This window comes from Nelumbo nucifera, chromosome 1 (genome assembly GCF_055504915.1).
Source record: "Nelumbo nucifera cultivar China Antique chromosome 1, China Antique-T2T, whole genome shotgun sequence".
In the NCBI taxonomy this organism is placed as follows: domain Eukaryota; kingdom Viridiplantae; phylum Streptophyta; class Magnoliopsida; order Proteales; family Nelumbonaceae; genus Nelumbo; species Nelumbo nucifera.
Genome location: NC_142649.1, coordinates 196507114 through 196534326, shown reverse-complemented (window position 1 = coordinate 196534326; position 27213 = coordinate 196507114). Strand labels below are relative to the sequence as shown.

Genomic DNA, 27213 nt, shown 5'->3' with positions numbered 1-27213 from the left:
AGTCTATGTTGATGACATCATCATAGCAGGTGACAATCAGGTCCATATTGATAGTCTTAAAGCCCATCTTCAAGCCTATTTTCCCATTAAAGATCTTGGACTTCTTCGGTACTTTCTTGGGATTAAGATCTTTCATTTGGAATCTGGCATATTCTTATGTCAAAGGAAGTACACCCTGTATATCCTTCATGAAGTTAGTATGCTTGGATGCAGGCCTAGTAATTTTCCAATGGGCCAACAACACCAACAAGCCCTTTCTTTGGCTGATGGACCCATCATTGAAAACCCAAATCAGCATAGACAGTTAATGGGCTGCCTCATTTATTTGACTGTTACAAGACCCGACATATCTTATTCGGTGCATATTCTCAGCCAATACATGGCTAAACCACAATAAGTCCACATGGATGCAGCCCTTCATGTGCTACGATACTTGAAATCCTCCCCTAGATAGGGCATACTTCTTCCTTCCAACAGTGATCTAGTGATCCGTGCCTTTTGTGATTCAGATTGGGCCGGATGCCCACTAACACGACACTCCACTATTGGATTTCTTACCATGCTTGGTGAAGCTCCCTTATCATGAAAAACGAAAAAGCAACCAACAATAGCTCGGTCATCAGTAGAGACTGAATATCGTGCAATGGCCGCAACTACCACTGAATTATTATGGCTTTGACAATTATTTCATGATCTTGGACTGCCACATACACAGCCTATGCGGTTATAATGTGATAACAGTGCCACACTCCATATAACCAATAACCTAGTTTTCCACGAACGCACAAAGCATGTGGAAATTGACTACCATTTTGTTCGAGAACATTTACAGGTGAGACGAATTGCAGCACACCATCTCGCATCCCATCTTTAACCAGCGGACTTGCTCACTAAAGCATTAGGAGCTCATTGCTTTGCTTTCTTATTACCCAAGTTGGGCATGATCAATTCCCATGATCCAACTTGAGGGGGCATATTAAAATGTTAGAAAGAATTGTACAACTGGTAACAACTGATGACAACTGGCAACAATTGAGTTTGTTAATTGTTTGTTATAGTAGGCAGATGCCTTCGCTGTAAATATTTAATCGAATGAAATAAACAAAACACTTTTGAGCTTTTCTACAACTTTAGATCCATTGAGTTGAAGAACCAAGTGGAGTGTAGGTAGATATTGTAATCGCCCAAAGTGTAGTTGTCCTCGAGTTGCTTGCTTGCGAAGATAAGGCGTTGATGATCAAGAGGTATGCCCTCTTCGTCTTGGATCTTCACCTTCACATTGTTGATGGTGTTTGAAGATTCAACCTCTAGGGTTATGCCCTCTTTGAGTAAGCATGAACAGCCTGAAGAAAGCCGAAACTTGATTTCCAAAGGCTTTCTTTCTTTGTTTGCTTTGCTCTGTTGTCGCCATAGTCGGATTTCCCTTGGTTTGCTATGCTCTTCCATTGGTAGCCACCACATTTACTCTCCGATTGGAGACCTCCTTGCCATCGTCGGATGTCCCTGATGTCCCTTGGCCCTCATCACCGATCTGATCAGAAGGTTGCACCCATTTTTGTTGCAACAATGACGGGCTGATGGTGACAAGAGAGGAGAGAGAGAAAGAGAATGGGAGAGGAAAAATAATGAGATAAGAGAATTGTAGAGGAACCACCATTGCTAGAAATTGCAGTGGTAGTATCAACTCGACGAACAACATCTTTAAGCGGCAACATTTCATCAACCCAATTTCAAAATCTTGGTCCGGTCAAAACACGTAGGAAACAAATCATATCCAAGCCTTTAGAGATCCTGGGCGCCAGTGGGGGTTTAATGGAAGAGAGAATAAAAGAATTACTTTGAAAGGGATTTAAGGAAAGGGTAAAACTGATATTTTAATCCTTCCGTTAATATTTAACGATTATGATAATTTTTGAAATAGTAGGATACCATATGACAATAGTAAAAGAGTAAAGGTATAATTTAGTAAATTAAATAAGAATAAGGATAGTTTAAGAAATTTGTCCTATTTATTTTGGATTGTAGAGACGCAGTCAGTCTGTTATTAGATCGAATCCAGAGAGCCGGTCCAGCCAAGGCCCAAGGGCTGAAGCCTGAAGGCACCGCGAGGAGAGGACCGCGAGTCCGCGACCATGTTTGGCATCTCTCCCACGAGGCCCCGCCACAACCCACAACTGAAATCAATTTCAGTCTAGGGCTTTTTCTCCGCCACCGTAGTACCGAACTCCACTTTGAGTTCAGAAGCGCTCTAAATACTGGCATATGTATATAGACACAAAGAGCAAGCGTGCGCTCCTTTGTTTTCATAATCTCATCATTTCTTTGCCTTCTTTATATTCGTCTAATTAGCTTCTTGAGCTATTCGGCCATTTTGGATTCTGGGTTTATGAAACATTTTGAATCCATCACCTGGGGCAGTTGCAGGAATGGTGGTTCCTGCCTTTGAACCTCTGCGGCCTCTTCTGGGCATTACTAACCCAAGATGATTACGAAGTGGCCTCGTCCATGCCGCCTCTTCTCCTGCAGCAGCAACAACAACCAAAGCTTAGCTTCACTTGTCACCAGACACCGAAGGACATTATCTACATGTCCTCTCCCAGTGGACGTCCCTATCTCGACCTCAACGACACTTTCCGACGAGCATAATGCACTCTGTCTGTCCTTGGTGGAGCAGCTCATAAGGCGAGGTCTGATATCTGCCGCACAGGGCGTCGTTGAGCGCATACTCAAGCAGTCGTCATCGATACCAGTCGTAGTTTCTACCATCGCTTTTGCTGCATCGAGGAGACTGGTCCTTAATTCCCAGAGCTACCAAATTGCTATTTGGAAACTTGTGAGTCTGGGCCAGCCGCTTATGGCTGAAGGGTTGTACGTAGATGCCATCAAAAGAAGAGGTATTGCTTCCGACCCGTCCATATTAATTTCAATGATCATATGCTACTGTAAACTAGGAAAATTACGGGAAGCAAATGCCCATTTGGACCTACTTATTCAAATGGGATCTTTTCCCTCTAAGGCGGCATGCAATATGCTGCTTGGCGAGTTTTGTGCACGGGAAAAAATTTTGGAAGCATTTGAGTTTTTTATCCAAATGGTTTCTTCTGGAGTTTTTCCGAGCTTTCGGTTCTATAATTTTCTGATCGATGGGCTCTGTTTCAAAGGGAACCTCGATGAAGCCCTCCAAGTGTTCAAAACAATGACAAGGGCTGGAACTCGGCCCACAATTCATTTGTACAAATCATTAGTGTATAACTTTTGTAAGAGAGGCCGGACAAAAGAGGCAGAATCCCTTTGCGGAGAAATGGAGTCCCATGGTCTTTTCCCAGATAGGGTGATTTACACTTCTCTTATCTACGGGTATTGCAAGGAAATGAAAATGGAAATGGCCAAGGCTGTGTTCAAAAGAATGCTTGAAACAGGCTGGGAGCCTGATTCTTATGCTTATAACACACTGATGTATGGCTATTTTAGGTCTGATGATTTTGAATCTGCTAGGAAGGTATACAAAGAGATGGCAGATCACGGACTTCAACCTAATGAGGTGAGTTGCAACATCATGATTAGTAAACATTATCGGGATGGGAAAGTGGATTTTGCCCTGAAGATTCTGAATGATATGCTTAGTCTCAAATTGCTACCTACTGTGCATTCTTACACAGTCTTGCTCTCTGCACTCTATAAGGAAAATAGGTTATTAGAGGCAGTTGAGTTGATCAATAAGATGCTTAACAATGGTGCTACTGTGGACCATGTAGAGAACTTATCCCTAATTGATAAGTATCGAGAGGGAGAAAAGATTTTGTATGTAGCAGCTGAACATGGATGCAATATAGATCCTCATTTGTTCTCAATATTTGCCTCTTCTCATCCAACTGAGGCTTTGGAGCAAGATATTGAACATCTATTTAGTAAAATATTGAGAAACAACACGTTTTCTGCAAATGCAGCTTTCAATATTTTGACAAGTGTCTTGTGTGTAGGAGGTAAAACAGATTTTGCTTTGCTATTCTTGGAGAAAATGTTCGATTATGGGTGTAAGCCTTTTATTTCTACTTACAACTCTTTGATAAAGTGCCTCTGCCAAGAGGGATGGGTTCAGGGTACTGAGTTTGTCATGGGTCTTATGCAGAATCAGGGCATGGCTCCCAATCTAGCTACTTATTTGATAATGGTAAATGAACACTGCAAACGTGGAGACTTGGCTTTGGCCTTTGAGGTTTTGGAGCAAATGTATGAAAGGGGATTAAAACCAAGTGTTGCAATTTATGATTCAATTATAGGTTGTTTGTGCAAAGAGAGAAGATTGGTTGAAGCTAAGTCTCAGTTCATTGAGATGGTTGAATCGGGTATTGCACCGGATGAAGTAGTTTTCAGAACATTGATTAATGGATATTCCAAGAATGGAAGAGCCATTGATGCTTGTCGTTTGTTTGAGGAGATGAAAAATTTTGGCCTTCGGCCAAGTTCTCACACCTATACTGCACTTATAAATGGCTTAATTAAGAAAAATATGACTGAGAAGGGATGCCTACATCTTGGTAGAATGCTGAATGATGGGATTGAGCCAGATACTGTGCTTTACACCACTCTAATCAATCAGTTTTGCAGAAAGGGAGAGTTTGGCTTTGCTGATGCTTTATTTGATCTCATGACTGTGAACAATATTAAACATGATCTGGTCACATACATTTCATTATTCAGTGGTGTTTGCAGAAGTACCTCACATGGCAGAAGATACTTTGTTTTAAATGAAAAGTCAGAAAAAGCAAGGGACAGACTTTTCAATATGCTCTATCACAAAACTTCAGGTCCAAGTCATACTTCATTTCCAAGGGAAAATATTCGAAGAAATTATTACAATTCGGCTGAAGGAATTAAAAGATATGCATCGATGATTATGGAAAAGATCAATAAAGCTGGGCTAATGCCGAACTTGTTTCTCCATAACTGCATTATCACTAAATTCTGCAGGGAGGGTAGGGTGCATGATGCTTATATTTATTTGGAAACACATGATGTTAGACCAAATCAGGTGACTTACACGATTCTCATTGATGGGCATATCAGATGTGGTGAAATCAATTATGCAATAGAGCTATTTAACAAGATGTGTGGAGCTGGTTGTACTCCAGACAAGGTTACATATAATACACTAATTATAGGTCTTTGTAATGCGGGAAGATTGTATGATGCCTTATCACTCTCGCATACAATGCACAAGAGGGGCTTTTTCCCAAGTAAAGCTTCATATGAGAAATTACTCAATTGTCTTTGCGCTAGCCGTTTAAGTGATCTTGCCATCAAGCTATTTGAAGAAATGCTCCTCCATGGCTTTGTACCTTGCAGTTATAACTATAATTGGTTGCTTTGCATTCTATGCAAAGAAAGAAAGCTACCTGAGGCTCACATTCTGTTAAGTATGATGCTCAAGAGAGGAAAGCTTATGGATGAAGTGACAAGGAGACATTTGGTGGATGCATCTTGAGCACAGATAGTTTTACTTGGCTTTTTATGCTACAGAAAATTTCTTTGTTCAAGAAGGCAGGTGCTAATTTATCACAAACAGTATAAAGCTTCCTGAAGGACTAATCTTGCTGGGTCGCCTCTAAGGTAATTTATCAACTCTTGACTTGCTATGTTCTTAACTTTTTCTTATTGTCATGCCTAGAGTTCCCATGGACATTGGTGATCTTATTCACTCTCTTTGGTTATGCCTTTTGATGCAATTTAATTAGCCTTTTCTGAAAATTTCTTATAGAACTGCTTATGAAATAGAAAAAATCTTTGTTTCTGAAGAACTTAATGGTTTTATGATTAATTATCTTCATTTGGCTATTGCTACAACAGTAGGTTTGATTTGATTTGCAACCTTTGTTAATGTTGACAATGTTATGGATTATTTATGCCTAGGGTTTGGTTGTTGCTCATATGTTGTCAACATCCACCTTTTCCTTCTCTTCCATATTTTTTTGTTCTGTTTTAAATATTCTATGAAATTAACGTCATTAGTTATAGACTGCTGAAGTAGATAAGAGTATGTGTCCTTTTATATTTTATTCCTGTTTCTTACAGCAATTCATAAATATAAGGGCAAAGTATAGGGATCTCTCCTGTTCTTTGGGGGGTTTGACACATAGCCCCCTTTACTATTTTTTGTGACACTTAAGCCTCTTGGTACTTTCATATTGTGACAAATGACTTCTTCCATCACCATTCAGTCAAAGGAGTTGATGGTATATACCCATATGCAAGTCACATGTATTGTTAGACATTTCTAAAATCCTAAAATGACCTTGCCTTTCTTTAGAGGACAACTTTGCTCTTTACTCGTTCACATCCATTTAACATTAATATCTTCTAAAAGTTATATTTCTAGTCATGATCTTCTAACTAAAGATATAGACAGTTAAATTCATGCCTCAAGATCAGCCAACTAATATTGAAAATCCAATTAATGTGCAATGATTGCACCATTTACATGCTTGTGAGTGCTTTCACCATAGTCTTCGTAGTACTATGGGTCCCTGAGACCAAAGGGAGAACTTTGGAGGAAATCCAGTGGCCATTCAGATGAGTTTTTGTTGGAAGGTCTGGGTTTCGAATTTCTGTATTTCACATACTGATTATTGCTCTTATGCAGCTAGGTTATGGCAGTATTTCTTCTCATTGTTTGGGTGAATGACGGGGGAAAGATTGCTGACATTCCACAACAGTGCCAAAGAAGGATCTTCAGGTTTGGAGCAGACTATCTGCTATCGGTTTTTGTCTCTAATTCCGATTTGTTTTTGGGGGGATATGGAAGTAGTAGTGAATCCGAAAGGGGATGTTCTTGAAAGACTTAAGGCCTTGAACAGAAGTTTGGTTGGGCGATTTGTGAACTCTGATCCAGATGTAGAAAGTGTTGGTGATTGGGCGAGCACTATATGGAATCCAAGAGTGCCATTCCAGGTTAGGAAGCTGAAATCCAGATTTTTTCTTTTCACATTTGGTTGTGAAGCAGAGGCGAGTGATATTTTGAGAAAAGAACAAAACCAGTTCCACTCTCCAGAGCTTAGAATCGGATGTTGGAATTTTGAGAAAAGGCATAAGGCCTTGAACAAAAGTAGTGAATCCCACAAGCTTGGTATGGTTAAACATTTTCGGAATCCCTTTGCACACCTAGTGCTTCCATACCTTCAAAGATGTGGGGAATGTTTGCGAGAGATTTTGATTTGTGGATTCTCAAACGATTTCTTGGAGGAATCTTGCTGTCAAGGTTCAAAATATCAATATGCCCGATACGCCAGGCATAGAGGCATATTGGGCAGTATCGATAGCATTTTTTTAGTTTTTTTTTTTTTTTTTCAAATCTGGTTCAAAGGGGCCAGTTTAAGGTTCGTCCACCCCTTGAATGGGTCGAAACCTTAACACGATACGTATTGGCCAACATGGTCCGATACGTGTTGATACTTTAAACCTTGCTTGCTGTCACTCGCATTCTAGTTGAAGTCGACGACATTCATTTGGTTCCATCTTCTCTTGTCCTCCAATTTGTTGGTGAATGCTACGATTTAAGACTTGTAGTAGAAGGCTCATATCCGTTGAGATGTGTTGAAAATTTAGACTTAAGAAGGGAGGAATTAAATAGGAATTCACAATATATATATATATATATATATATATTGGAAATGGTGGGAAGATGGATAAACAGGTCAAAGGAGGACGCGAGGTTAAAGATAAAGGCATTTTCAGAATTAGAGAGTGATTGTACCACTGTAGGCGGTTTGATGGATTGCAATAATTATAATATTACTAAGTCTTTGGGAAATGGAGTAAGTGATAGGGCCCACTCAGTTTTGCCCGAGAAAAGTATTGAAGTAGGAGATCCTTTTGAGGTGGGAGGAGGTGGTGGTAGTGGGGGGGAGTATTTATTGGTGGGACACATGGAGGGCTAGAAGAAAGAAAGTATGGGGCAGGGCAAAGGAGTGGTGAAGCTTCGAGCATTAGAAAAAGAAGGCATATTTCGAGAGGGAAGGGGGGGTTGAAGCCTCAAATGGGGCCCACACCCTAAATGTACAAAAAGTAATAACGGAAAGGTTTCTAGAATCTCGTATCTAAAGGTTTGTATGAGATTTTCTATTTGCTTCAAACGTCAAAAGTATAGAGAGCCAAGGAGTAGAAAATCAAGGAACAAACGAGAAGGGAGGATTGAAATCTGGGTTTGGCAAATTTTCAAATGACTCTAATGGTAAGAAGATTGTTTTGAACAAAGAATTGGAAGCTAATGTAGGAGAAGCTATACAAAGTGTTTCTGATGCTGACTACGTTTCCTATCCTTGCGACCGATTGGTGGATGATTCCAAGGTGATCTTAGAAGTAGAGGAAGATAAAGGGGTGGAAGCCGTTTTAGCCTAGGAAGGTGATTGCGGCCCTAGCCAGAAGCATGTGAAGGTTGTTTGGGAAGGGTGTGATGAAGCGAGTTTTGGGTTGAAGGAGTAGGGAGAGGATGTTGCGAGGGGGTGCAGAGGATGAGGTGGGAAGAGTGGTGGAAGTAAGAGAAGAAGGGAGATTGCCTTTTGTTGCGGGTGGTAGGGACTATAATCATTAACAACTGACTTTTCTAGTTTTGAAGAAGTGGTGATCGGGAGATTAGGGTGGATATAGGACAAAGTGGGAAGATAGATGTAAAGACATCGAACAACATAGAGAATGTGATTGCCATGAAAACTCGGGGTTCAAAAAACACCCAAATTATTCATGTAACCAAAGTCTTCTCTCGTCTGAAACTTGATTTGGTGGGGGCAGGTCCTACTAAGAATTTCAAGAAGGTTTATAAGAGAAAAATGTGCAATGAAAGTTGGGTTGGTTATAGATGACAGAGGCGGGTTTGGGTTAATTGCTCCGAACCTCAGGTGATTGACTCTAAGCAAGGTGAGGAGACGGTTATCGTTGGGACCACATCTCCCAAGGAAGTGTTAAACCCGGTTTCTGAAGGGAAGTTGACAAGGGAAGGAGTTCGACCAATTAAGGAAAAAGTGGATAAAAATGTAGAGATTGGCAAAAAGATTGGTCTATTCTTGTGGGGAGGAGACGGTTTTGCTAGGAAAGCTTTTGAGGAATTTGAATGGAAAAGGAAAGAAGAGAAAGTGAAGAAGGTGGGTATTAGGGGAGGGGGAGAGAAGTGGAACGAAGAAGACAAAGGTCAGGAGGAAAGGCCCAAGGAGGAGTTCGAGTAGAGGATAATCTTGTTAGAATTATGTTTCTCTTGAAGATAGAGGCATAAAGGTTTTTTGATCCAGGGGCAAAAGTTTTTTTGTGGTTCTCTATTCCGTTGTGTGTAGTCTGTTTTAAGATCTAGAATGTTTTTTATGTTTTTTTGTTTTTCTTTTGGTGGTTGTGTTGATGTCTTGGTGTCCGTCTTCTCTCAGGTGATTTCTTATCACCTTACTTATTGTACTTCTTTCTTTCTCTTTTGAATTTAATTCTTACTTTTCAAAAAAAAAAAAAAAGATTTCACATAATCTAGTCCATGGAAGTGGTATTGTAAATCATGCAACAAATTTTGAAAACAAAAATGCAGACCATGTAAATGATGTGCACAAGTAACCCAAAGATCTTGGCCATCAAAATGTTCTCTTAATATTAGTGCATTATTCTCAACCATCCAAATGACGTAACAAGATTCAACTAATCTAGGACATCCAAAAAATGTCTCTGATTTACACAAAAATCTAGGTGGTGTTTAGTTGGGCTTTCTGAACAAACCTTTTACCCTTCCAAAAATGAAGATGAAGTTTGTAAAGTCTGTTTGGTAACCTTGATCTCCAATCCCTCAACTTTGATCTCACAACATTGAAAAATGATCAAGGGGCGTCTTCTAATTGCCTTATAAAAAACAGTTGAATTAGAAAGATTTGCTGGTTTTAGAATAGACGTTCAAGACAAGCAATTGTCTAAAGCTTCAATTGAAGCTTTGTGTTTATGATCTTTTTTAAGCTTCAACTTCTACTAGGTTGTGGCTTTCAACATACATCTCATTCACACCACTGTCACCACATTGGCAAAACATGGCCAAGCATGACTTCTGCCATATTAATAGTTTTCAAGGTGCCAAGGCGAGGCTGGGTGTCGGGGGCGCCTTGTCGCTTAGTCGCCTAGCCGATGGATCTTTTTTTATATGGAAAACATAGATCCTAGGGTAGTTCCCTAGGTACCATAGCCATATTTCCTTAATAATTATTCATAATTTTCATAAGAAAAGTATAGAGTTCATGTTAAAGTACAGAAAATCAACATATTCATGAGAAGAAAAAAAAGAAGGAAAAGAAAATTCAAAAAATATAGGGGCTGAACCCTTATTTCTGTTATAGGAAAGTAGTAGTAGTAGTAGTCCTTGCATTTTTTTTTAATGCCATGCGCTTTTAAAACACTGGTTTAGCCTTATATCAAGTACAAGGGGTTGTATGGTTTAGGGGCTAAACAGCCCCCAAACAGGGGAGGTCCCTGTAATTTATCCTAAATATGGTCATCTAGATCTACATATCTTCCCTTGTAATGGAGGCATTCTGGAATTGTTTTTTCCTCTCTCTAATTTATGCCTGTGCATGTTTAAGATTCTTAAGTAATGGATTTGTGAATTTCAGTTGACCATGTGACTGCAAACACCATGTTTTGGAAGATGAAGATTGGTGATTAGTGGTGAATGATGGGCCAATGCTCTATCTGCAAGAAGCGTCACTTCGCTGGACAAACAGGTATTTTAACAGGATTTTATCTTGGCATTCTTTCTTCCTAATGTCTTATTATCTTTACTTATTTTGTATGTTTCCTTGATTGAGATGATTTTATTAGGTCTTTTTCCCTCTTTGAAGATCTTTTGTTGTATTTTATGTTGGCTATGCATATATGATTTTGCACTTCGAGCAGCTATTTAAAGAATCTGGACTATTTCTTGTTCTTTATTTTGGTATGACCTTAGAATTAGCAATTCAACTTGATGCTTTTTTATGAAAACTGGATAGGTAAAAAAACAGATATTCTTGGTCAACACCGTCCCCTTGTTTTGCCAAACCATCTACTAGCCCATTAGCTGATCTTGTTACCAACTAAGTGCAGCTTTCAGTCCCACTATCATCTTCTTATGACTTGAAGGATTGCCAAACAATTCTGCCTCGGTTGAATCTCCATTCCTAATAGGTATTGAGTGCATTGTAATAATGTTTCGTTCCTCATTTTTGAATACTCCTCTAATACCTTGCCTACCAAACCTGGATTTCCTAGTCTACAACCATCAAAGTTTAATTTTATGTAGCCTGGTCTAGGAGAAATCCATTTAACGATGAGGATTGCTTTAGATGAAGGCGAATTTGCCACCTGTTTCCAATTTTTGATGATATCATCTGTTGTGAAAGGCGAAAAAAATATCCAAATTCTTCACCCAATGAGAAACTTTGATGAAATATTTTCTATAATTTCCTCAACAGACCTCTCTTTGTTACTGAAAATATGGGTATTCTTTTCTTCCCATCCACATCATAACACAGCAGCTTTCATGCATCTTCATATAATCTTGCCTTGCTTCTTTGGTGGAGAGAAGTGAGAAACATAAGCAAAGAACATTGTCCTTAAGTTCTCAGGCAAAGACCAGCTGCCACCAAATTGTGAGAGAAAGAAATTCCAAATAGCAGTCACAAATTGGCAGGAGATTAGCAAGTAAAATGTGCTTTCCCATTTGTTTTGTAGAGGATACAAGCATGTGGTGAGAGACACCAAAATAGTGTTTTCCTCTGTTAGTTCTCACAGGTATTAATTTTGCCAAGATATACCTGATACCTCCCAACAGAATGCCCTCATTTTGGATGGTACAGGACCTCCCCAGATAGCTCCCACATGGAAAGATGGGATAATATTAGGTTCAACAAGGGTTTTGAAGAATGAGGCACAGGAGGAGCCAGAGGTGGTTAGAATCTAAATCCTTGTATTAGATTTCCTAGGATTGATGAACCCCCTCCTAAGTAATTCAAGGATGTAATATCTGAGGTTTAACGATCCCTTACACTCTGTCTTAAATCTAAATCCCAGTTAATCCCATTAGAAGAAACTGAGAAGTAATTTCTAAACCAGGCAGTCCTTGTTACAAGATAAGGCCTATATTCTAGGGAATAGCAAATGCAGGAGCTGAAGAATCAAATTTGGAATTTTCTTAAATTTTCTGTATTTTTTGTATATTTGGACAGTATGGGTATTTTCGTCATTTTAACTAGTTCTGTGTGGACCTGGGCTATAAAATCTTGTTATTCCAGTTTAGTAGGGCTTGTCTTTCAATTTTCAGTTTATTTGCATTAGTAGATAGAAAGTTATTGTGTTTCTTGATGCACAAGACAAGGAGTGGCATTTTTGTAATTATGTGAACAGTATTCCGAGCCATACAACTCCTGTATGGAGTGGTTCCCACAAACCCTAGAGTGATTCTAGGACACCTTGGAGTCATTCTTTAGGATCTCTCTCTCTCTCTCTCTCCCCCCCCCCCCCTATTTCTGTCTTGTGATAGCTTGTTCAAGCCCTACTGCATCAATAGCTCCATCAAGGACTGATCTCCCCACCATACATCCTTCCAGAACTGAGTTTTGGATCTTTGAGAACCTCATACCTGATAAAGGGCAGGAAGCATGGAAATAAAGAAAAAATGGCCTTTGTAGGGCCTGCCTCCTACCTTTGAGTTTTTGTCTGTGAATACTTACCATTTTTATTATGATTTAGTTATATAGGAAATCAACTAAGAACTTCACCTGAAGTTAAATCTAATAGATTTCACAAATTCCAACTAAAAATCCTCACTTTCCAAAATTTTCTATTTTAAGATTATTGTCCTTTTGTGCCAAACCATCTAAGAACCCTCAATATTCAACTCACATCTTTACTCTTTAGTTTACTATCCTAAACACTGGTCTGAAACAATTTGAAGAAATTCCATTGCAATATCAAGGTATTGATTTTTTATTAGAAATTTATGCATATTGCATGATTTTGTGTAGTAAAATAGCTTGTTTTTTTGAAAGGTAAAATAGCCTTCTAATGAAGTTGATACTGTTTAATCAAGTCATACAGCACCATAACCGTAGATAAACTTTCATCCACCTTCAAAACAGCTAACCCTAATCCTATAAGCCCAATACTTAGACCCAAGCCTTGAAGAATCATTTCCTTCTTCTTCTTCTTCTTCTTCAAAAATCACTTCTATTTAATTTCCCTCAATTATTACCAATCAAGAATTGGATCATATCAATCCTACATTAGTCTTACATCTTTTGGTATCAGAGCTGCCACTCTTACACCATAATCATATTTTGGGAGCTATGGAAAATGAACTACATGAGCTTGAACAGGACATTCAAAATTTTAAATAACTCGCAAGTTGTAGGTTGACCTATCTCCTCTTAAATAGACGTCCTTATCTCCAGCTTAACTCTTCTATTAGAATTTCTCGTGCCCTCTCCCCCAGAGCCAAATTCATCTATGGCATAGCCTTTGGTTCTATATCTCTCAGTTCTTGGTTGTCATCTTATGACCATGAAAGAAAGTTGAGTTTCAAGTCCAAGCATGGTTTTAACCCTTCAGCAGGAAAGGTGAAACTTAGCCATGGTCATGAGACATTTTGGAAGTGTTGATACCTGGAGATTTGAAACTTATTGTGGAGAGGGGTTCTTGCACATGATTTGCCAATATGAAGATCCCTCTGGTGAAGATAAGTTCCACTATTACTGTATCATCCAGGAGGATATTAGGCTTTGTTTGGTTTGTAGGAAGGAGCGGAAAAAAGGAATATTCTCGAATATTCTTCCCTTCTGGTGTTTGGTTTGTGGGGTGTAATGAGATGGGATGCGAAAAAGGTGGGATTACAGTTTTCAATTCTTGAGAAGTGGAATCACACCATTTTAGTGTGAAACAAGTGGGAAAGGAGGAGGAAACTTGTTTAACATCAGCTATTGATCATATGGAAATCTTGTAATGAATCTATATTTAGTGGTACACAACCAAATATAAGACTTGTTGCTGCCAGGATCAGGAGCCAAACTGAATATTTTATTTATGCTAATATGAGAAATCCTAGATTCCTTGTTGTATTAATAGGCAAATCCAATGTATTCAATGGTATAGACCTCAACCAGGATGGATCAAGCTCACAACTGATAGAGCGCTTAAGGGGCATAATGGAATTGCCAGAGCTGGGGGAGTGTTCAGAGATCACTACAGAGAGTGGCAAAGAGGTTTCACTACTGGAAAAACTTCTATTGATGTTGCAGAGGTATGGGCAATTATAGAAGGATTAAAACAAGCATGGCAAAGAGGGTACCATCAAATCATCGTTGAGCAGACTCGTTATCAAGTGTCCAAAGCTTATAAGGGAAAAAATGTCCTAGTTAGCTATGCTTCAATATGCTCAGTTCCATCCTGAGGTTGTTAGGTTTGGACTGGCTGGTGTGGATTCAATACTGCTATATTTTATTGAATAAATGTGCTGATCTGCTGGCTAATCAAGCCATTAGGCTGAATTATAGGTTCTAGTTTATTTTGAATCCTTCGTGTGATATAGTGTAAATTATGATGCAGATAATATAGGTATAGGGTTGTCAATGGATTGGTTCTACCCAACTGACCAAACCGAACTGGAGCAATTATATCAATTTTGGCTATGAGATTTTGTCCCGATTAATAGTTGGGTCATTCTGGTTCCTGCTTGTTCCAAACTAGGGGTGTAACCGAGTCGAGTCGAGTTTGGATGGCTCGAGCCCGTCTAGAGCTTGACTCAAAAACTCGGAGCTCGATCAAGTTTTGAGTTTCATACTTGAATTCGATTTGAGTCAATACTTGCAAAATTGCTATTAAAAATTATAGATAAATTAATATTTAAAATATTATAAATAAAAATATATTAGAAAACTTGATTATATATTAAAAATTACAAAAAAGTTAATATTATGAAATAATATAAATAAAAATGTATAATTTATCAAAAAAATATAAATAAAAATGTATTATTAAACTTGATTATAAATTTATAAATAAAAATATTAAAAATAATATTTTATTATAAGCTCAATTAAGCTCATGAGCTACTCGAGTCGGGTATTACGAAGCTCAAACTCGGATTGACTAACTACTTGACTCATCTCGATAATCTTCAAGCCAAATTCGAGTATTTAGTGAGCTGAGCCTAAGTAGCTCACAAGTTGGCTTGGCTCACTTACACCCTTATTCCAAAGTCCAAACCAATTCAGACCCGAACCAATTGTTTTGTTAATAATATATAAAGGTTTCTTAGTTTTTTTATAATTTTTATTATATTTTCTGTCTAAAAGGGTAAGTTTGATATATAATATATAAGATAGTTTTAGTTAAAAACACTTGATTTATTAACATCACTATTTTACCATCATTTTTATTTAAGATTATATTATGAAAAATCAAGTTTTAATTTGTTATTTATATAAATAATATCATATATCAGTATTATTGGGTTTATTGGGTCAGACCTGATTGTTAGTCGGGACGGTTCTGCATCTATGATTTTGCCCTGATTAATAATCGGTTTGGGACTAGGACACCCTGTCCCAATCCAGACCTGACCCATTATATAGGTATAAGTAGTCCTAGATTGTTTTAATAGTTTGTAGGGTTGTAGTTCTTTTTCTTGTGGAATAAAAAGCACCGTCCTTTTGGTGTTTTTAAGAGTTAATACTAGCAAGGACCCATACGGTGCATGGGTTTTGTTAATCAAGGATGAAACGATCAAGAAATATTGTTAATTATTATTATTTTATTTTATATGCAAATAAATTGCAATAACAAATTGGAATAGTGAAAGAAAATAACATAAATCACATAAATAACATAAATAATCAAAACATTTTCAAATAGATTGCAACATCAAAAACACAAAGAATGTACATCACATGATAACAAAATTGCAACAACAAATTGGAAACACATCAATCACATAAATAACATAAATAAAGCAAACATTTTCAAATAGATGGCAACAACAAAAACACAAATCATCTACATCAACTGACAAATTGGAAATGAGCTATGAGCTAACCCAATTATTTAATGGCTTAATAAAAAATATCATCTTTAATAAATACTGTTAATTAATTAATAATACTGTAAATAATAATTTTTTTTTTTGATCAGTGAATATTCAGATTTATTAAATCAAAGTCAAAGATAGTACAACTTAGGGAGAGGCACGAGATGCTACCTCCCCTTTAAAGAGGGGAGATGGAAGAAACCATTAACCCTTTAGTTAAAGAACATAACAAAGGAAAAAGAAAATTACAATGAAACCCGAGTAGCCCCTTGTTTAGCAAGATAATCAGCCAAGGCATTGGCCAATCTACCCAGCCACTGAACTCTAACTGTCATACCCCTCAATAGCCATTTAAACCTTTTTTAAAATATCCTTAAAGTTCCAAGTGACAGTACCGGGGTCAGCCAACCATCCTACTACCACCTTGGAGTCTCCTTCAATTATTAGGTTTTGCACTCCGAGTTGATAGGCAATCTGTACCCCCTGTGCCGCAGCTAAGAGTTCAGCCCTCACAGAGTCTCCTATTCCCACCGGTCCCGAAAAAAAAGGCAATAATGTTGCTGTTCTCATCTCTCAGTACACCACTAATCCTAGACGGTCCTGGGTTACCCTGACTACTTCCGTCAAAGTTCAGCTTAATAAAACCCTCCATCGGCGGAGTCCAAGTTACTTGGACTCTAGGCTTCGTAGAGGAAGTGAGGGCAATTGCAGACCAATTCCTCATTAAATCCTCAAAGGAATAATCTTCAAAGAGCTTTAAGGATTTCAGCTACAAAATAGTCCTTGTAACAATACACTCTTTGACCTCAAGAATACTTCTTTCCTTCTCCTGAAAAATTCGGGAATTTCTCTCTTCCCAAATAGTCCAAAGGAGAGCTGCTCTTATACACTTCAACATGACTCTCCCTCTTCTTGTGGTCCACACAAAGGTAGAAGGGGAAAACAGCAAATTTACCTCAGCTGGCAAGTTCCACCTACACTCAAACAAATCAAATACCCAATTCCAAAATGGCTGCAGCAAAAGGACAAGAAATCAATAAGTGGTAACAGTCCTCATTCTACGCTTTGCACAAAATACACCAGTTAGGAGATAAACACAAAAAAGGTCTTTTCTTCTGCAGGTTATCCCATCATATTGATTTTACCCAAGTAAACTTCCCAACAAAATACAATAGGGGGAATAGGCCTAGACCAAACTTCCTTAACTGTGGGATAGCCCGAGGAGAAAAACTGGAGCAAAGGGAATTAAAGAAAGAAGCACAAGTAAACAGCCCTTTCGGAGTCAAAGTCCAAATCCTCCTATCAGGATTTAGTGGGTCTAGGCAAGCAGAATCAAGTAACAATAGGAGCTCAGAAACTGATAAGGATTCCTCATCCCTCAACCCTCTATGGAATCCAAGGTCCCAATTTGTTGACAAAGGGGTATGCGGGGGCAAAATAAAGGAAGACACAAGTTCTTTTTATAAAGGGAAATAGAGAAGAGAGAAGGGAACAGATCCTTAAGGGGCAAATTTCCCACCCAAGTGTCTTCCCAGAAAAGAATACGAGTCCCAAAGCAAGTATCATACCTTGCAAAGCGTAGGAATTGTGGGAGGAAGCCATGAATTGCCTTCCAAGGTGTTGCAAGAGTTGCCTGTCTGGATACCCCTGCATCCCAACAACCATTTCCAAAATAGCCATGGATACTTGCCACCACTTCATGCCATAACCTCTCCGTCTCTAAAGGCCACCTCCACAACCACTTACCTAGAAGCGCTACATTCTTGAAAGTGATATTCCCTATCCCTAATCCTCCTTCCTCCTTACTTCGACTAACTATCTCCCATCTAACCAGATGATCCTTCTTCTCTTGCCCCGACTCCCACAAGAAGTCCCTCGTCATTTTCTCTAACCTCTTAGCTTCCCTAGCAGGAATCTTAAAGACAGACAAAAAGTAGATCGGTAGATTAGCAAGTGTGGATTTGATCAAAGTCACTCTACCCCCCACAGAGATATAATTCTTTTTCCAGCTACCCCCCACTAGACCTGTTCATGGGCCAGGCCGGGCCGGGCTTTTATTCTTCATAAACAAGATTTTGTTAGGCCCGAGCCCGGCCCTAATAAAAAGCTCGAAGCCTGAAGCCCGACCTAACAAAAAGATAGATCGATGCTTGTATCTATGTTCGCCGCCGACCAAACAATAAGAGAGGAATAGAACAAAAGGGCAAAGAGAAAGGACTCGCCACCGGTGCCTGAGTTCACGTCTGATAAATGAACTGAGCTGAGATTCTGAGAGTGAGAAGGATAAATGAGAAGAGGAACAACCGAACAATGAAAAGAGAGAGAGAGAGGGGTTGAGAAGAGAGGAGTTAATATTTAGGGTTAGGGGGCCCGAGGTCAAGCCCACGAGCTAAAATACATGCTCAAGCCCGTCCGGGGTCCGGGCCGGCCCGTCAGGCTACCCGACTCATGAACAGGTCTAGCCCCCACTCAAACAAATCAAAGTCACTTAATTGATAAATACTGTATTACTGTTAATTAATAAATACTGTATTTATTGAAATTAAAGTTAATTATTAAACATTGTTAATTATTTAAATCACTGTTAGTTAATAATGTTAATTAACTGTATTTATTGAATACAACTATTTAAATTACTGTATTGATTAAAATACTGTAATTATTAAAACACTATAATTATTAAAATACAGTTGATTAATAATGTTAATTATTAAATACTGTCTTAAAATACTGTATTTATTGAAATTACAGTTAATTAAAAATACTGTATTGTGATTATTGAAATTACTGTATTTACTAAAAATATTTGATAATTAGCTGTATTTAATAATTAACATTATTAATTAATTGTATTTTAATAATTACAGTATTTTGAATAATTAATTAACAGTATTCAATAAACACAGTATTATTATTATTATTATTATTAGTATTATTATTGTCAATATTATTATAGTTATTATAATCATTATTATTATCCTTTCTTCTTTTTTTTCATGGGTTCGCCGGACCTGTACCGTACATGGATTGGTGGGTCTGTGATGACCCAACTTTTGAGTTCAAATCAGCCCCCCACAAGATTGCTCCCCACAACGTCCCACAGTACATCCCCATTGAGAACATCTCCCGATGATAATACCAAAAATGGTGATGTCATCATCAGGAGATGTTCCCAATACATGGCGGGGATGTGATGTGGGACGTTGTGGGGGGCAATCTTGTTGCGGGCTGATTTGAACTCCCCGACTTTTTGCATTCGGTTTGTCGAAATCAGGTCGTCACAGACCCACTTTGATCATCTTCTTCACCCGGACAATCAAAACGGGTCCTGTGTCGACCTGACTGCTTTACAGCCTTTTTTTTCCATTTTTGGGTATTTTTTAAATCCCATTTTTGAGTACTTTACACCTCTGTCTAAAAAAAGAGGAGGTTTCACTATTTCAGTAGCGTACTTGAGACGGTTTTGCTGAAACCTCTGTTAACAACCAAATCGTTTCCAAGTTGGAGGAGCTGCTGAAACCTCTGGTAAGAAAAAAACATGACTGTGTCCAAAAAAAAAAGTCTCTGTACCTGAGATGGTTTTGCTGTTAGTAAGATTGGCTGAGAAGATTGAGAAGAAAGAGTGAGAGGTTCTTTGAGAAAAATAATCAGAAATTCTGTAGAGAAGATTGAGAAGTTGGTGAGACGTTTGTTATTGAGAGGCTGTTCTCTAAAGCAACCTGAGAGCAGGAAAGTGCCAGGTCAGCACATTGCCTTTTAGTATATATAGATTAGACCCATGACCTGTTAATAAATTATTAATTATTTAATAAAATAATAAAATACAATCTAATAAAATTAAAATATTAATTAATTAATAATTATTTAGTAACTATCAAACAGTATTAAATGACTAAATTATTTAACAATAATAAATTAATAATTGTTTTGGGGCTGATTTTCCCACTATTTTCCTTTTTGCAACTAAACAGTGAACCCGATAATTTTCCACACGTTTCCCTTCTCATTCCATTCCATCCCATTAAAATCTTCCCTCAAACCAAACACAGCCTAAGAGTGATCCTGTCATAGCTGGCTAATGTGCAAGTTGATTCCATGAAGTCCTAAAGTTGTCTTCCACTCCCAAGCTGGGGAGCCAAGTTGTAGTGCTTAATCTAAGTTATGTGATTGGTTCATTGACTCTCCTGAGTCCTGCCCCAGTCACTTTGATACTTCTGAGTCAATTGATTGGCTAATCTTTGGATCATCTCTGCGTTGATACTTGAGTTGCTTCAGGCACTGTTTATAATGCTTCTTTGGCAACTTATTGAAACCTTTCTCCACTTTCCAATCAAATGAAATAAAATTGAATGGTTATAATCTTCTCTGGATGCTAATACTTGGCCCACATAATCTTCTAGGTAGGATCCATTCTGGGCCTCATGCTTTGTACCATGTAACATATAGGTATTAGCATTCATCTTCATCTTTTGTTTTGGTGGCTTCACTAAATTATGATATTATTCTCATGTCTTAATGAGAATTATGTGTTTTTTGGGAAAATATAAGGTTCTTGATATTGTTGCAGATGGAAATATTACTTTGCGGATTTGCCTCTTGGTAAACCAGAATTTTAGAATTTTTTAAAGAAATTTCTGGCTACAGTTTTGATTTGGTTTTCGTCCTTAGGCATATGTTTGGATTGCTGCAATATGGTTACAGGTCATCTTGTTCATATGGAACCATTATGAAAAGCTTATAAGTTGTCAAAGCTTCTTTGTATTTCCTATTTTTCTTTTCAGTCATTCGTTTAATCTCCAAGAACTAATTGATCATATGGTACTCCGGGATATTTGACAAGGACTCGTCGGAATGCCAAGACAAAAGGGTGTCAGGCCTCATATGGCGTTATAACTCCTTGTACACATGTTAAAGCAGCGTATTCCCTGGTATGCTGTATTCTCTATCCTTTTTACCTGCCCATATATTTTTCTATGGATATCTAAGAGATGACAACCATGTTGGCTCAAGTGACATGTTGCAACTTGCAATCTGTATCTAGGGTTTGCAGTAGGGAAGAAAAATAGGGTGGGAGAAAATGTTTTAGTTTACTCATTCTCTTGGAGCATTATTAATGTGAATAAATAATAAATCAAGGTTGAGGAAATGTGGCCTGCCCATTCAAATTTCCCTGTGACAAATGAATGGATCAATTCCTAGTCTTCTAGAGATTACACAATTGTTCCAGATGAGTTATAGTTACGCTTCTTTTTTTTTTTCTGGATAAATCAGCTGACTTATAGTTGGTTAATCAGCATTCTTTGGACTGTCTCTAAATCTAATTGCTCATTGTTGTCTTCATCAATGAGTTTTTGGGTAGCCATTTAATAAGGTTTTCCTTTGAATTGACTAACCATCACAGATGAAGAAAGGGGGGTAGAACAATCAGAATAGGTGTTGATATGGGATGTAGAGGGGCCAATATTTAAAGTTAGTAAATTACTTCATCCTCAACTTGAAGATTAAGAGAACCGTCTCAAATTCATCATCCCACACGGTCTAAATTTAGGTTTCAAAATATGCCTGTTTGAATTGATCCAATCAATTCTACCCTTATGTATCTCCTTTCCATACTGTTCAAGGTCATAACCCATGATAGTCCTGTGCTGTTATTACCATTTTCAGACCTTCAACCCAATTCTCCCTACAAAATGCATACCTTTTTTTTTTCCTTTGTGAGGAGTCAAAAAGTATATCATTGTATTAAAAGGAGAGGATCCCTGAAAATAAAGCTTTACAAAAGATGAGTTGTCTCTACCCAAAATATTGATCCTTTATGTACATAAAAAAGATTGGGGGGTACGGAAGGCACATCTTTTATTCTTTAAATCCCCTAACCTCTTGAAAGCTACCCATAACTATTAATACTTAAGACTCCAATAAGAGATTAAAGTTTAAAACCTCATTCCCATGGTTAAAATTCTGAGGACCAGTACAAGACACTGCCTGAAGAAGACCAGTTTGCTGTCACTTTTATACAAATTATACCCCAGGTCTGGGGGGCCCCAAACCTAAATAATACCACCCTTGCAAAGGAATCAGCAAGGTTATTTGCAGAACTAGGGATCCACTGACCAAGTAGTTCATGCTGGTTATATTATGTATGCTTCTGAGAGAAATCATTGTACTCACTAAATCTAGTCACATATGTAACCCCCTTCTCTTGATTTCTACCTTCGCAGCATCAAGCAGCACTAGAGCTTAGTATGCCTACTTGGACTGGTGGAAATCTAAGGAGAAATCTAGTCAGGTCCTGTGTCGACCTGACTGCTTTACAGCCTTTTTTTTCCATTTTTGGGTATTTTTTAAATCCCATTTTTGAGTACTTTACACCTCTGTCTAAAAAAAGAGGAGGTTTCACTATTTCAGTAGCGTACTTGAGACGGTTTTGCTGAAACCTCTGTTAACAACCAAATCGTTTCCAAGTTGGAGGAGCTGCTGAAACCTCTGGTAAGAAAAAAACATGACTGTGTCCAAAAAAAAAAGTCTCTGTACCTGAGATGGTTTTGCTGTTAGTAAGATTGGCTGAGAAGATTGAGAAGAAAGAGTGAGAGGTTCTTTGAGAAAAATAATCAGAAATTCTGTAGAGAAGATTGAGAAGTTGGTGAGACGTTTGTTATTGAGAGGCTGTTCTCTAAAGCAACCTGAGAGCAGGAAAGTGCCAGGTCAGCACATTGCCTTTTAGTATATATAGATTAGACCCATGACCTGTTAATAAATTATTAATTATTTAATAAAATAATAAAATACAATCTAATAAAATTAAAATATTAATTAATTAATAATTATTTAGTAACTATCAAACAGTATTAAATGACTAAATTATTTAACAATAATAAATTAATAATTGTTTTGGGGCTGATTTTCCCACTATTTTCCTTTTTGCAACTAAACAGTGAACCCGATAATTTTCCACACGTTTCCCTTCTCATTCCATTCCATCCCATTAAAATCTTCCCTCAAACCAAACACAGCCTAAGAGTGATCCTGTCATAGCTGGCTAATGTGCAAGTTGATTCCATGAAGTCCTAAAGTTGTCTTCCACTCCCAAGCTGGGGAGCCAAGTTGTAGTGCTTAATCTAAGTTATGTGATTGGTTCATTGACTCTCCTGAGTCCTGCCCCAGTCACTTTGATACTTCTGAGTCAATTGATTGGCTAATCTTTGGATCATCTCTGCGTTGATACTTGAGTTGCTTCAGGCACTGTTTATAATGCTTCTTTGGCAACTTATTGAAACCTTTCTCCACTTTCCAATCAAATGAAATAAAATTGAATGGTTATAATCTTCTCTGGATGCTAATACTTGGCCCACATAATCTTCTAGGTAGGATCCATTCTGGGCCTCATGCTTTGTACCATGTAACATATAGGTATTAGCATTCATCTTCATCTTTTGTTTTGGTGGCTTCACTAAATTATGATATTATTCTCATGTCTTAATGAGAATTATGTGTTTTTTGGGAAAATATAAGGTTCTTGATATTGTTGCAGATGGAAATATTACTTTGCGGATTTGCCTCTTGGTAAACCAGAATTTTAGAATTTTTTAAAGAAATTTCTGGCTACAGTTTTGATTTGGTTTTCGTCCTTAGGCATATGTTTGGATTGCTGCAATATGGTTACAGGTCATCTTGTTCATATGGAACCATTATGAAAAGCTTATAAGTTGTCAAAGCTTCTTTGTATTTCCTATTTTTCTTTTCAGTCATTCGTTTAATCTCCAAGAACTAATTGATCATATGGTACTCCGGGATATTTGACAAGGACTCGTCGGAATGCCAAGACAAAAGGGTGTCAGGCCTCATATGGCGTTATAACTCCTTGTACACATGTTAAAGCAGCGTATTCCCTGGTATGCTGTATTCTCTATCCTTTTTACCTGCCCATATATTTTTCTATGGATATCTAAGAGATGACAACCATGTTGGCTCAAGTGACATGTTGCAACTTGCAATCTGTATCTAGGGTTTGCAGTAGGGAAGAAAAATAGGGTGGGAGAAAATGTTTTAGTTTACTCATTCTCTTGGAGCATTATTAATGTGAATAAATAATAAATCAAGGTTGAGGAAATGTGGCCTGCCCATTCAAATTTCCCTGTGACAAATGAATGGATCAATTCCTAGTCTTCTAGAGATTACACAATTGTTCCAGATGAGTTATAGTTACGCTTCTTTTTTTTTTTCTGGATAAATCAGCTGACTTATAGTTGGTTAATCAGCATTCTTTGGACTGTCTCTAAATCTAATTGCTCATTGTTGTCTTCATCAATGAGTTTTTGGGTAGCCATTTAATAAGGTTTTCCTTTGAATTGACTAACCATCACAGATGAAGAAAGGGGGGTAGAACAATCAGAATAGGTGTTGATATGGGATGTAGAGGGGCCAATATTTAAAGTTAGTAAATTACTTCATCCTCAACTTGAAGATTAAGAGAACCGTCTCAAATTCATCATCCCACACGGTCTAAATTTAGGTTTCAAAATATGCCTGTTTGAATTGATCCAATCAATTCTACCCTTATGTATCTCCTTTCCATACTGTTCAAGGTCATAACCCATGATAGTCCTGTGCTGTTATTACCATTTTCAGACCTTCAACCCAATTCTCCCTACAAAATGCATACCTTTTTTTTTTCCTTTGTGAGGAGTCAAAAAGTATATCATTGTATTAAAAGGAGAGGATCCCTGAAAATAAAGCTTTACAAAAGATGAGTTGTCTCTACCCAAAATATTGATCCTTTATGTACATAAAAAAGATTGGGGGGTACGGAAGGCACATCTTTTATTCTTTAAATCCCCTAACCTCTTGAAAGCTACCCATAACTATTAATACTTAAGACTCCAATAAGAGATTAAAGTTTAAAACCTCATTCCCATGGTTAAAATTCTGAGGACCAGTACAAGACACTGCCTGAAGAAGACCAGTTTGCTGTCACTTTTATACAAATTATACCCCAGGTCTGGGGGGCCCCAAACCTAAATAATACCACCCTTGCAAAGGAATCAGCAAGGTTATTTGCAGAACTAGGGATCCACTGACCAAGTAGTTCATGCTGGTTATATTATGTATGCTTCTGAGAGAAATCATTGTACTCACTAAATCTAGTCACATATGTAACCCCCTTCTCTTGATTTCTACCTTCGCAGCATCAAGCAGCACTAGAGCTTAGTATGCCTACTTGGACTGGTGGAAATCTAAGGAGAAAGCTCAAGGATCATCAGTGATGAAATCCTGACATGAGCACATGAGCTACTTGTGTAAAGATTTAGACAAGTTGGTTCTACTGCTTCTGCCACATATCCAGAACCTGTTAATGGCAAGAGGACTGTTAGGCTGCAGCCCAATGAGCTGGGTAATTCTGAACCCTAAATATCTTTAACCACCAATTCTTGTTGCGGTTAACCTACTTGTTAATGAAGAAGTTCGGGTGTAATGTGGAGGAAATCTGAAGATGTCATTGAATAATGACTATGCAGAAGATTTGAAATTTGTTGATAAGTTAAATTGAAAGCATTTCATCACTGGCTTACTGCTACAGAGATGACTATTTTGAATGGTTTCATATGTCTGATGAGGAGTGGCAACAGTGGACCAGTTATAGAATTGCCATTAGGAGGGATTATGAGAAATTTGATTTACTCTTGCATGGTTTCTTTCCCCTTCTCACATGTGCATCAGGTGAGTTGGATTTACCAAGATGAAATTTGTAGCTGTAGGCATGACAGAATCTGGTGAAGCATTGAGGATAATCTCGGGTGATTAGGACACATGGTGTCTTTTCTACAGCTATGATTTAATTCCCATTATAATTACTTTCAGCATCTACCAATTGTGAGTGATGAAGCATTGAGCTGATGACCCGAGTACATGCAACAATGATCTTCAAAAACAGGTCTATGATTGTACAGTCACTTTTCTATTTACCAAAATCTATGAAGCTTGTATCCAAGGTTCATTGATTATGCACAATATTGCGTGATTTAAAGGGGGTGATACTCCTATATTGAAATACTTTTAGGTTTCAATAATTGAGCCAAGACATCTGTAGGAAGGGTATTTAGCGTATTGGTGGTTCAAAATACCAATATGTACTTTGAGCCTTGCTTTTGGATCTTATTTCATTATAGTGGATTACGACCACTGTTTAGTGTGGATCTTGTTCTCTTTTTACTGTCCATCATCTTCCTTGATGGATTTTGGTTGTGCTATTTTCTTTGCTATTGTTCTAGTAAAGTTTATTTGTCATCCTGAGTTATGGTTTTTTTTTTTTTTTTTGTTAAATGGCCCATAAAACCAGATATATGAATGCGGCGAGTGTAACCAAATATTAACTTGACTAATGGAATTTTTTTTAATCCATGTCTAACCCAATCTAATTGTGATGATGTGGATGGGAAGATATGTTTTTTTTTTCTTGGTGTAGTATTACTATTACACATTACAGGGGATTAAGGGGGTAGGGACAGAGGTGCACGTGAGGTCTACTGACCTTACCATTGAGAGCCTGCAGGTTTTGAATTTTTGATCCCACCTCTATATTCAGAAGATGCTGAGTGACCGTCTCGGCCACAAGGGACACCGTTTGCCTCCTTTGAAGGATGTGAAAAAACTTGTTTTTTCAATTATAGTACACATACACACACACACTCTCTCTATTGGAAGCATGTAACATTGAGAACATTCCTTTCCCCTTCTCATTATATGGACTGATGCCATATATTTTCCTGCTAAGGTATCAAACATTTCAAGTAATGTTGTGTATGAAGCTTCTCTTCTCTTCTCTATTCGATATATAAAGTCCACACCCATCCAAAATCATATGGAACTCTTGTCTACTTGTCACCGCCTGGCTAAGCCACACTAAGTAATTTCTCGGAAACATCCCACCACGAGCTTCAGAATTCACGTCTAAGTATTGGAAGAAGTTTTTTCTCCTTCCTACCACCTACCAACTTGATGCAAACATTGCAACCTTCCTCCTTTATCGGGTACATTTGAGAAGAGTCAAGCCATTATTGGTCAAAAATAGGTGGGTCCAAAGTTGGACATCGCGCCAATTACCTTATAGACAGGCAGATTTGTCAAAATGAACAAGGGCATTCACT

At 37.9% G+C, this 27213-nt stretch overlaps 1 protein-coding gene across 7 annotated transcripts; it reads left to right on the top strand.

Annotated features, from left to right (window-relative positions):
- Positions 1-2054: 2054 nt before the first annotated feature.
- Positions 2055-26363, top strand: LOC104602285 (Tetratricopeptide repeat (TPR)-like superfamily protein). 7 transcript variants are annotated; one of them, XM_088895758.1, is made up of 6 exons: positions 2055-2894; positions 3162-5610; positions 10623-10733; positions 20910-20997; positions 22291-23961; positions 25255-26363. In XM_088895758.1, the coding sequence occupies exons 1-2, from the start codon at positions 2483-2485 to the stop codon at positions 5483-5485; spliced, it is 2736 nt and encodes a 911-aa protein (XP_088751884.1). In that variant the 5' UTR covers positions 2055-2482; the 3' UTR covers positions 5486-5610; positions 10623-10733; positions 20910-20997; positions 22291-23961; positions 25255-26363. The 7 variants fall into 7 exon arrangements, with proteins under 7 accessions (XP_088751884.1, XP_088751880.1, XP_088751878.1 ...); XM_088895754.1 differs by having other exon boundaries at positions 2055-5610; positions 23874-23961; XM_088895752.1 differs by having other exon boundaries at positions 2055-5610.
- The last annotated feature ends 850 nt before the right edge of the window (positions 26364-27213 follow it).

What these genes read in the sequence shown, in the direction of transcription:
- LOC104602285 (XM_088895754.1), top strand. Translation starts at nt 2,483, where the DNA reads ATGATTACGAAGTGGCCTCGTCCATGCCGCCTCTTCTCCTGCAGCAGC.